The following is a 13,036-nucleotide window of genomic DNA, read 5'->3' on the forward strand; positions in this document are numbered from 1 at the left end:
TTTTAATAAAATGTAAAATTTTAATTTATCAAAATTTTATAAGTCATGCTTAAATTGTGGAGGTTGAAAAGCTAAATGTTTGTTTACAAATAATTTTTATATATTATTGACAAAGGAAACAAAAGGCCCCATTCATCTTAAATCATTAATTTCAGAACTCTAGTCAGTTGACACATGGGCCAAACTCACTTTGGTTTTCTTTTTTCAATTTTAGATAATCATTTTACTTTAAAACATCCTTTAATAAACGCATTGCAAGTAGGGCATTCTAAATTGATTATTGTATAGTAAAAATCAGTTTGGATTAAATTTAATTTTATCATTTAGTCCATTTCTAATCATTCGGCAGTTTGTACTTTACTTTTTTTATAGTCACTACAAATTCTATTTCTTTTTCAAAAAAAAAATCATTCCGCCATCGATACTGTGAGAAAATCGCCTTTGATAGAATTATTACGTCAAATTCATTTTGAATGTTATCTATCCGCCAGAAGAGCTATAAATAAATAAACTTACTTTAAGTCATTAAACTTCTCCATCTGAACAATTTTTAATGTTATCAGTTTTAGTATGTAGATCAAATAATACTTTACGAGCAAAAAATTTGAAATCATTAAAATATAGAAGAATTTGATTTCAAACTTGAATCCCATTCAAATTTTTTCTTGTCTTTTAGAATAAAATACTAATTTGATAGTGTTTCCAATACTAGTATTTTTATAGTATTAATGTTGTCAATATACATAGGTTGGTCATAACTTAAACTTATACAAACAAACAATGATTATTATTATTATAATTATTATTATTATTAAACTGTAAAGGAGACATAGGAAATGTGAAGGTAGATACTCTTGACCCCAAAGAAACTTGAAAAAAACTAATAGAATTATGTATAAAATAAAGAAAACATGTGAGAAAGTTTAAAAAATTTGATTAAAATATTAGTTTGGATGAATGATACAAAGAAACACAACAAGAAACTGACTGAAAGATACATAGCAAGAGCATGATCTTGATAGTGAAGTGAAATACATAGGACACTAGATTTTGTCTTTACTTTCTGAGGCACTTATCCCTATTTCTTAAGACCCATTAATTTCATTTCACTCCATATCATTTCATTTCATTATACAATACAAAAAGCATACTCTTAAATTTATATTATTCTTTTCAATCAAACAACTCATACTACTTGATCATTATTATTTCACTCATAACCAAAATTAATGTGTTGTTTACTTATGAGCCATTGGATTACAAGTTTAGGTAATCCTAGGGTGAATAGGAAGATCCCCATATGATATTGTGGAGTGGTGAACATTGTGTAATAACTTTTCATGGTATTTTGCATTAAAGAAAAGATTGGAAGTGTTAATGGAGTCTTATCGTTTCTTGAGATAAGAATAATTATTGCCTCCCTAAATTTTGTAATGTTATATTATGAGAATTAAAAAGTTATCTACAATGTCACTATCCAACTCCTTTTAAGATATGCCAAAATTTTTATTGCAAAGAACTATAAGAAGGTCTAATAATTGAAAAGCAATTTTAAATATTTCTTATTTTTATTAAACCTTAGGTCATTAAAAATATCGAAATTTTCAGATGAAGTCAATTTTAACCAAAACTTTCAAAAACACCAATTTTAATCGATTTTGATACGTATATTTTAATCTTAATCAGTCACCGATTTGTTTTCAAAAAATATCAAATTTTTTCGATTTGTTTCAGTTATAACCATTTTGTAATGTATATTCTAATTTTCATAAGTATTTTTTAAATAGAAAAGGATTAAATTTAGTTAGAATTCAAAATATTATAAAAGTTTTGATATTTTTAGAAAAGAGTGAGTGATGGCTTTAAATTGAAACATACTTGTTAAAAATGAATATAGATGATATCACAATAGCAATAGTCAGGTAAGCATACAAATAATATATCATGGGCTCCTCTAATGAAAGGGTACATGAGCAAAATAGTGATTAGTGTTTGGAATATGTTAATTTTTATAAAAATGACTAAATTCTAAAACAATTGAAAAAAAAAACTATTAATTTAAAAAAAAAAGTAAATAGAAGAGAAGGAAAGGTCCATTGATAGATTATATGGATGAGTTGTGCTGCCTAACATAGACCACTTGTGTGCTTAAAACATGGATATAGAAAGGCCACGTTTGCTATTTGTTTGAGAGAGTATATTATAAGTATATAAAAATGAAGAAAGTTTCAAATAAAGCTAATAAGTCAAGCTAATCAAAGGCACATTTTCTAGCTACCGCCTTTTGAAAATCAAATTTCTAATCACCAAAAGCCAAGAAATATCAAGAAAATGAGAGATACAAGTTAAACTAATCTTTAAAATGTCCATATTATCACTACAAAATAGACAAAAATTCTTTCAGAATGTAAATCAAATGCAATTTGGAACGTTTTTCATTTTTTTATGAATAATATGTATATTAAGACCATAAGAATTGACAAAAAGATCAAAACTCAAGGCTTTCGCACTATAAATGACTTACAAAGAAACACATTAAAAATTTAGGCCAAGAGAGACAGAAAAATCAAAAGTCCAAAAACAAAATATATCAAGGATTTCTAAAGAAATCCATACCCGTATAAGGAAAACCCCTATTACAAAGCTTAAATAGAAAAACCGCCCTCATAAAGCATCTAAAAATGACATCCTCTTTTGCCGAAGCATTCCTTTGAAAAATCCTCCTATTTCTGTACTTCCAAATATCCCAGATGATAAGGCAGCCTAGAACTTGACAGAGCATCCGATAGCGAGTCAACGGAATGACGTTATTCTATTAAACCATAAAATCTCCGAAAGAAAAAGGAGCTACCTAAACAACAGTCAATTTTGCTAGCACACTATTCCTAATACTCCAAGTAAAGGAGCAATGAATGAAAAGGTGTTCCTGCATCTCGATATAATCATAAAGAAAACAATAAGAATTATCTATCGGAATGATAACACATTTCGCCAAAAATTCTAACGTTGGCACCCTACTATGAATAGCAACCCCTAAAAAGAATTTTCACTCTTGCGGAGCAATCGATTTCCAGATTTGCATAAATGGACTGTGAACTTGAATCCTCCTATTTTGAGTATGAGAAGCTGATTCTGAATGAACCAAATCAGACGAAGAGTCTCACAGCAGAACAGGACCTGTAAAAGAAGACGCCAACACTGTTCTTGAAGAGAATGTTGCAGCCCTGTCAGCTATACGTGAAGACGAAGTAACTGCAGCTGGAACATTAGATATTGCACGCAATTTCTAATCAAGGCCGGAAACATCAACTGTTGGAATCAGTATGGAGGACAACGGATTTGCAGCCGGAAAGGAGGAGTTCAACGCAGCGCCCAGGTTCTGATCAGAGTGAAGCACATTACCTGCTGGATACAATAAGGAAGACGACGGACCTGCAGCTGCTGTAAAGGACGTCGAAAACTCGTGGAGACCAGCAGGTCTTGAACCTATAACTTCTGCCTGGACAGTAGATAAATAATTGCAAAAAGAAGCAGCAGTGAAGATACCTGAATCACTATTCCACCAAATTTCATCTCTTCGACTAGAGCCTAATCCGATCAAAAATGCCCTGAAAATCATTAAGCAGCAACGCCTCATTACCTCGTAACTTTCGTCTCCACCTCCAATTACCCCTCCATATATCTATAATTGTTGCTTTTTTTGGTTTGAAAGGTTGTAAAGGGTTTTTTACACAAATCCCCCAAAAGTGTTATAGTGTTGTATTTTTCCCTCAACAATTTAATTTTTGCAAAAATCTCTCAAAAAAAAGAAAAGTTTTCAAAAATCTCCCATAATCCAAAATAAAAAAAATGAGACAATATTGTCCTTACTATTTGTTAACATCTCATTGGTCTATATTTGAGTCAATAAAATGTTGACAAGTGGAAAGGTTTGGTTAGACCAACCAACCAACCGCAACCAACCACCGGCCAATTTCGGTCCGACCGTCCGGTCAACGGTGGCGGTCAACATCGGGTCAACGCGCGGTCAACCCCGGTCAATGGCGGTCAACCCCCGGTCAACCGAGCTGATCCGAGCTGATCCGAGTTTTGAGATTTTCATGTTCGGCTCGTTACATGAATGGGGATTCATGTTCGGTTTATGTTCATTCAAATTTAATTTAAATAAGGTGTTCATGTTTAGTTCATTTTAAATTTATGGTGTTCATGTTTGGTTCGTGTTCAGCTCATATTCGTTCGTTTATTTGCTAAATAAACAAGTTCGCGAATGAGCTCGTGAGATTACTAAACGAGTTCGTTCATTTAACAGCTAAATGAACAAACACAATTGTAACTTTGTAATTTTTATTTTAAACTATATTATTTTGTTAAATAACATAATTTTTACATATTAAAAGAATAAAGTATATTTAATTTAAATATAAGTAGCTAATTCGGGAACTTAATATCGAGTTTTTATATGAACCAGTCTGTGAACCCTTCATCGAACTCGTATACGAGCTCGTTCATAAATTCTTAATTGGGCTCATTCTTGAACATTTAAACAAGCTATTTGTAAACGTAAATGAGCAGAACACCACTATTTCCATGTTTTAGCTTGTTTAAATAAATAAATATAAAAGCAAACTCAAACTCGGTTCGTTTATGATGCGAACGAACACGAATCAAACTCTTATCGAGCCGGACTCCGATTGCTCGTGAACAGCTCGATTCGTTTACACCCTAGTTTCGTTAAATCATTCGTGTAACAAACTATAATGCATTAGTTATTTAAACAATGAAAATTAAAAAAATTGTATACCGCAAATGCTCATTATTTTATCGCAAAAATAATAGAATGTAACAGTTGTATGAGATAAACACTTAAATAAAAAGTATTTAACAATTTTCCGTCCGTAAAATCTCCAAACTAGTATGTCCCACTCGCCGTTAGCCTCATTCTATCACCAGGCTTTTGTATTTGATTTGTCCGTATAGTGCAGGACATATTCTAGTGCGTGAAAAAAAATATCTCGGCCTTCCATCAGTTAAAATTTTACATGATTATAACACTGGATTTTTGTCCTTCTTTATGAAAAGACTATTATACTTGCATACAGCTTGCGTCACTTCCAATATATTTCTTACACGCAACCAATGAGAGATCACCTGCTACCAATTCTACGTAGTTCATTAAATGATGGCCGTTCGATTATATTGTCAAACTTAATCGGCGCAGATCAGAAAATGAAACTAGACACACTCGTGCAATTTATTGAAAATGACTTAAAAAAAGCTGACAGTGGAGATATTAACTTCCAAAAGTCGGGTAAAAAATTAATAACAAGTTAACAATATAAAAAATCATTTTTTATATATAAGGTTGTGAATTAATAAAACGGTCTTCTATTGTTGATAAAATAGTAAGTTCAAATCGTACTAATTTATATAATCGATCAAAATTTGAAATTAAAATTTTATCTTCTATGAAAATTTATTTAGTTCAAATAAAAATTAGTCTTGACATGAAAAATTTAAACGTGACTTCTTGTGATTGAGACTCGTCCACAACATTTTATATAATATGAAAAATAACGACATACTAAAAATCAGTATAAAAGTCGTGGCTCAATTCAGAATAAAATGACGGCTATTTTTTAAAATATTAGTTATAAGCTGGTTTTGATTATTTATTATTTTAAAGTATTGATTAGTATTTCAATAGTATTTATTATTTTAATACTAGTATTTATCACACTATATATCCGCCTTTGATGGAAATGAAATCATATACAATTCATCAGCTGATGTGAATTTGTTGTTTAAATTAGGAGCACTTTTATAGTTTAATTTTTTTTATCAAATTTATGCATACACTTTATGGATTAAAATGCAATAAAATAAAGGGACAAGTGTAAACTTGTAATTAAGCAAGAAAAAGACAAGGGAGATAGGAAATGCCAACGTGGCAAGGACAAAATTGGAATAGGAACAAATGATTGACACGTGTCGGGGAAATGAATGGGGTAAAAAAGCCGACAACGACAAGGTTGAAGATGGAGGATAGCAAAAGCATTAAAGAAAAAGGCAAAGAAGGCAAGTAGTTGCCCTTGCGACCCAACCTCTACTCCCATTGGTTACTTTCTTGACTTTGTGGACACGTGGGACCCTCTAATTCGTGGAAGTTTTGATTGGTGGGTCCCACTCAAAATAATAAAAAAGGTAAGGGGAGGCGAATCTTCCTTATATAAAAACACAAATATTAATTATATAAAAAAAAAGTTAAATCGAAAAAATCAAGAAAAAAATTAAATGGCCTGTTTGGTTGACGCGTGTACAGTGAGTTTAGGGGGAAGGTGGGGTCCATTTATTTGATCCTTTTAAAAATAAAAAGAGAAGGGTGTCCCGTGCAAATTGCAAAGTTATTAGTGTCCCTTTCTGTAAACAATAAAAGTAGGAGGGTGAGAAGGGTTGGCACGTGGGATCAAAGAAAATGGGACCCACTACGCGTGCCGAAAGTCCATGCAATTAGTGCGTGTGGTGACGTGGCATTTGTTGTCACCATTTAGCTATATTTTTGTAAATATATAATTTGGGTGGGAAAATTCAAATACATAGTACTATTTTGTGGGAGGCAAAAGGCTACTTTGACTCTTGAGATCAAATCAAAAAAATAAATAAGACCTTAAAATCGAAGGTAGCTCGCTTTGGTCCCTAATATTATCCAAAATGGTTCACATCGCACTACTGTTAGTTTCTTTCGTTTAAATGATAATGTGGCCGTTTAAAAAAATTTCAAAAACATCTTTAATATTTAAAATATTTACCAATTTTATATTTATAATTTTTTAGTCATTTTTACCATCTTCTTTATTTATATATCAATTACTAAAAAATATTTAAAATTAAAATGTTTATCAACACAATCGAAACTCAATTAAACACTTCGAAACATAATTAAAAAAATCAAAATTCAATTAAATTAATCGAAATTTAATTAAACCAATCGAAATTCAAATTAGATCTAATTGGATAGTATTTAAAATTAAAATATTTATTAAAACAATCTAAACTCGATTAAACACTACTAAATCACCGCCGATTTTTTTTCAGAGTCTACTTTTAAATTTAAATAAAAAAATAAATATTTTTGTATCGGAATGGACCTAGTGGGTCTGTTCTTCTCCGGTGAGAGGAAAAGACCCACCGTGGGTCTGTTCTTCCCAAAACAGACCCACTGGGTCTGTTCTTCCCAAAACAGACCCACTGGGTCCGTTCTTCGAAAAAGATGAACGGGCCCGTTCGTCTTCTCCGATGCAAAAAAAAATAAATTTTTTTTAATTAAATAGACTCGGGAAAAAAAATTGGTGGTGATTTAGTAGTATTTAATTTTAATTTTAGTTGATCTAATTTTTGATTTGTTTAATTAGATTTCAAAGTGTTTAATTAGATATCGAAGTGTTTAATTAAGTTTCAAAGTGTTTAATTGAGTTTCGTTTTTTTAATAAATATTTTAATTATTATTTTATTATTGATATTAAATGAAGAAAAGGGTGAAAATGGTTAAAAAAATTCATAAATATAAAATTGATAAGTATTTTAAACCAGTGTTTTAAAAACCGGACCGACCGGTCGGACCGGTTGAACCGCAAACCGGCCAGTTGTACGGTTTGAAACTGCGAAAAACCGGATCTTTTGATTGGACTGGGTTGGACCGGTTGAACCGGATTGAACTGGTAAAAAACCGGATGTTGAACCGGATCGGACCGGATTGAACCGGTAAAAAACCGGCAAATTAGAATTTTTTTTTAAATTTTTAAATTTATCAAACCGGTTGAACCGGTCATTAAACCGGTTCAATAGGTGGAACCGGAAACCGGTGGCCACCGGTTCGGTTTTTAAAACACTGTTTTAAACATTAAGAATGTTTTTGAAGTTTTTTCATACACACCACGTCATCACTTGACAGAGAAACTAACAGTGTCAAATTTTTTGTGCGATGTTAACCGTATTGGATAACGTTAGGGGCCAAAGCGAGCAGCTACCTTGGACTTTAGGGTCTTATTTATTTTTTCGGTCTGACCTCAGAAGTTAAAGTGAGCGTTTTGTCTTTACTTTAAGGTTTGGCTTTAGGATCAAGTAAGCCCTCAACGTTCATAAAGGTTCAACTATACCCCTAACGTTTAAAAAAAATGAACAACCAGACGCCTAACGTCTCATTTATGCGTCAAAATTGGAGGCCTGGTTGTTCACATTTTAAGACGTTAGGGACATATTTAACCCTCTCCGGACGTTGAGGGTTTACTTGATCATGAAGTGAAATCTTAAGAGCATAAGTGACTCTTTTTTTTTTTTCATTTTGAAACATACTTGTACTTATTTTACTAGTAAATATTCTACATATTTTTACTTTTATTAATTGTAATATAAGAAGAAATGCATGAAAGAAAAAAACCGTACCTATATCCTAGCGCCGGTCGCGATCCTCGAATTTGGGTCGTGACCAAATTCCCAACATGGGCTCCTTCTGAAGAAGACCCTTCATCTAAGCGGCGTCTATTCCGAGACCAGAGCTCATTAGCAATAGGAATTGCACTCGAAGAGGGAATCCCCTTAAGAGAATCCTACACTACGGTCACATCGAGATCTACAATCTCCGCCGCCTCGAGGCGATCCACTGGAGCTGGGGGGGACTGCCGCAGCCTCGGTCTTGACGGATTTGCCGTCAGCAACCGCATCAGTAGCCTCATCCGCTATGACATACCATAGCCCGCCAGCAGAACGGCCCCAACAGGAAGCAAAGCAACTTCGGCTTCGCCTACTAGAGCATCTACACCAGCTTCGGCATCACCCGTCGGTCAAACTACATTAACTTCAATTCCGCCCATTGGAACATCATTAGAGGAGGATGACATCCTATAAAAAGACAGAAATAAAAAAATCAGAAATAATACCTTCAGGAATTACCTCTTCAATAAATTGATACTCTAAATCGGCGAGTCTTTTTAAAGGATCTTCCAAAAGTATCCAACGACGCCTAATATGACCGTTCACCAGAATAGGAAAATGGAGTTCTTGAAAAATGACATGCAAGAGAGTTCGAAAACCAAAATAAACTCGGATAAAAGCAAGGAAATCAAGTCTGGTGCTAAATCTAAATACTTTGAAACAATATACAAAATGACAACTACTAAAACAATGTTAATTAATAATTAAGTGATAGTGATAGCTTATCAAGAATTCATAGCATTACCGAAGCCTTCACAGTGGTCTCCTTCATCTGGTCAGTTGTTGTCTAATAATAAATCTGCGATTTTATCACCATCAGGTACCATTACAATTCATTATGAAGCTGCTACCTCTTCATTGTATCATTGTGGTTTTATTGGTGCGGTGGCTCTGAACAGCAATGGTGTTATTATTTCTCGTTTTAATGCTCAGTATCGTCACATTTGGGATCCGGTTATATTAGAATTTCTTGCGCTGCAGGAAAGTCTGAACTGGGCTCAATCATGTGGATGGAATCGGGTTTGTTTGTTGGGGGACGCTCTTCAAGTTTCACAAGCTGTAAATTCGGATATCATTACGGATTACAGATCTCGAGGAATTTGTCAAGATATTCGACGTCTCAAGGATGTATTTCTTTCTTGCTCGATTGGTTTTGTTCGTAGAGAGTTTAATATGTTAGCTCATAATTTAGCTACTTCTTTTAAACGTTTTATACTTTCTTCATATCCTGTTGTAAACTGATAATTTATTCTATATACTACAGCTGCTGTTTGATAAAAAAAAAAGATCAAAAGTAATTTTACATGATTCATAGATCAATAAGCTCGACACATATAATATTATATGGTTTGATAAGATTAGTCTAATATGAGATAATAAAATTTTAACTTAAGTGCGGCATATGTTTTGGGACAAATTTTAGTAATATTTTAAAATTGAATCATTTCAAAAGTGTCAAAGCCTCTTATTCCATAGATAATAAAGGGAAAAGGATTGTTATACTCCTAAAATTTGACTTCTGAATCAAGTAAACCTTCAATATTCAGAAAAATTCACATATACTCCTAACGTCTTAAAAATAAACAACTAGACTCCAACATCTCATTTATGAGTGAAAAATGGGGTCTGATTGTTCACCGAGGAGAAGGATTCTCTCTTCTGTGAACTTTTAAGACATTAGAGGTATATTTGAATCTTTTTGAACGTTGATGGTTTACTGATCCTGGAGTCAAACCTTAGGGTATAAATGATCTTTTTTCCGATCATAAATAATTAGACCACAATAAAAGAACATTCTCTTTTTCTCTCTAAAATTTTATTCTTTTTCTCTTTGAAAAACTTCTTTTCATCTTTATCTTTTGAAAAATAGAAAAAAGTAATTGTCCAATTTTGATTGAAAATCACATCCTTTCCACCTTTAAATACTAAATGATTTCAATTAAATATTTCCGTTATGTAGTTCTTCGATATGAATTTAATTCAAATTGTTTTCTTGAATGTATTTTTTACAGTTTTATGTTTATTTTATGGTTTGTTTTCTTAGATTTTTGAAGAAGTTTTAGTGATTGTTCGGATTTTAAAGTTAAATTTCTTGTAGATCTAAAATTATAAAGCGTTATCTATCTAACTTTTAAGAATTCTATTGACAAAATTGATCAGAAATATTAAATTTTAACAAATTTAGCGGTTTGAAGGTTTATATTAAAAGTATTCCATAATTAAAACCCTCGCATACAACAGGACTTTGTTCATCGTTGTTTCCCAAGATGACAACCTTAGCAAGACCTACTATTTGAATCTTCTCATTTTCAATTAATTTTTTATTTATTTTCTTTGTTGTTGTTTTTTTTAATCTTTGATAAATTAAAGTTGTAAAGATTATATTGTCAAATTTTATCGTATGACTTTTTTTGATTGTGATTTAAAATTTAATGGATTCTTACTCTGTAAAAGAAAGACTAATATGAAATTAATGAGATAGATTTTTGAGGACATGACGGATTTCATATCACAAACTTTATGATAAATTCAAAATATTATTGATTTAAGTATTTCTTCTTACTTTGGTCCCCCAGTTTCGGATGAATTGATTGAAATATGAATATTGTAATAGAAAGTTACACCATGATGGGGTTTTGGGTTTTATAGTGATATTCTGTATTGTACTATGTTGCGTACTTGTGTCGTGTCACTATAGTGTGATATGATAACATATATAAACATATTTGAGTGTGCAATCCACACAGCAATCCTTGCAGGACAAGGCATCATGTTTAAAATAATATAATTTGTGGACGAACTTATTAATGTAAAATAATATTATTAATATAATTTTCTTAAAAAAAATCTCTTTATTTCTTTTATCCATTTATACAAAATTATATTTAAATACACATTCTTTTACATTTAAAAATAATTGAAAAATAAATCATAAACTTTTATGTATTTTATATCGGCGTAATGCTTCAAAAAACCATGACCTTTTAGTCCCTTTTCAATCCTACCCTGACGTTGAAAACTAGTTAATTTTATTCTATATTGCATTTTTGTGTTTCAATTGTACCCTGAAATATAAAATTGACGTTTTTTTTATGTTTGAAATAAAAAATTAAAGAACGTTCTCCATTTCTAGCATATATTAATTGTATGTGTTGAAAATTTATTTAAATTTTGTTAAATTAATTAAGAGTTTTAATTAGTTTTAATTTGATTATGGTTTTTAGTTAGTTTTTAAAAATAAAAGACCTATTTGTACTTTTTTGAATGAAAATAAATTTAATTTTATCTTCATACTTAGTTAATTAAATGATGTCATCATTTTAAATAAAAAATATGATAAATTAAAAAATTTGGATACAATTGAAACGAGAAAATGCTAAATAGAGTAAAATTAACCAGTTTTCAACGTTTTAGAATTGAAAATGAGCTAAAAGGTCGGGAGTTTTTGAAGTATTAGGCCTTTTATATTTCGGCTGAATAATGTTAAAAAGTGAACTTTTTTTGTCTTTTTATAAATTTATTCAGAACTTTCAAAATTCGCAAATCTACCTCGATTTGACAATTTAGTTGTAGATCAATTTAATTTTTTTTTTATCAATTTAATAGCATTTATCTTTCATCTTAGTATAATATATATTTTCTTTATTTGTTTTTTCGGTTCATTTTAACTTCAAATTTATTAATTTTTTGCTATAACTATCAAAATTAGAAAATTTAAAACTAAATTTTAATGTTAATTACATATATATATTTGGAATTAGGTATCAAAATCCGCAAATTCTGATATATAAATATTGCTAACTATATAAGGAGTTAGGTATAGAAATTAAATTTATAAAAACTGGGACAGTAAAATTAATTAGAAAAGAATAAAATAAAATTCTAATGAAGTTATTAAATTGTTTTAGATTTCCAAATCTTCGGATAAATCTTTAAAAGTCGAAAATATTTGCCTGTTTTTGCAATACAAAAACATAAAACGTTTTAGTTTTTCCAATACAAAATACAAACTATCAACTTTTTATAATTTGAAAAACCAAATAATTTTTTGATAAAAAATATGGATACTTTTTTTGATACAGGGTTCATGAGTTTTTTGAACAGATCTCAACTATAATACGACATCTTTAAACCTTACACATTCAGACTAATTCTCATTTGAGCCGTGCAGGTCCGTTGCGGGAGACAAACTTTGGCCCCAAGTGTTAAACGGCTGCATATATAAATACAGTTCGAACCCGCGATCTCATTTAAGTTAAAAGAGTGCTTTACCAACTCATCTACGCCTTAGGGTTTACTGATGTGGATACTGAAACAGTGAACGTCACAACAATTTATATTATATTTTTTTATCAAAAATTGATAGCTCTTCTGTATTGCAAACTTAACAATTCGTGTTTAAAATTATTAAAATTGCATAACACACTAAAATTAATAGCTTCTTTTATAATTAATCATTTACATTTGTATATTTTTAATTAATACGTAACCGGTATTTATTCCAATCTTTTCTATATATGTTATTCATTTCAATCTTTGCGGCATCTTT

At 30.8% G+C, this 13,036-nt stretch overlaps 1 protein-coding gene across 1 annotated transcript; it reads left to right on the plus strand.

The window, feature by feature from the left end:
* Nucleotides 1-8,415: 8,415 nt before the first annotated feature.
* LOC130015413 (uncharacterized) lies at nt 8,416-9,750 on the plus strand. Its single transcript, XM_056105508.1, has 3 exons — nt 8,416-8,719; nt 9,197-9,307; nt 9,421-9,750. Exons 1-3 carry the CDS (start codon nt 8,416-8,418, stop codon nt 9,648-9,650), a joined length of 645 nt encoding a protein of 214 aa, XP_055961483.1. The 3' UTR covers nt 9,651-9,750.
* The last annotated feature ends 3,286 nt before the right edge of the window (nt 9,751-13,036 follow it).

This window comes from Mercurialis annua, linkage group LG4, assembly GCF_937616625.2.
Source record: "Mercurialis annua linkage group LG4, ddMerAnnu1.2, whole genome shotgun sequence".
Lineage (NCBI taxonomy): Eukaryota > Viridiplantae > Streptophyta > Magnoliopsida > Malpighiales > Euphorbiaceae > Mercurialis > Mercurialis annua.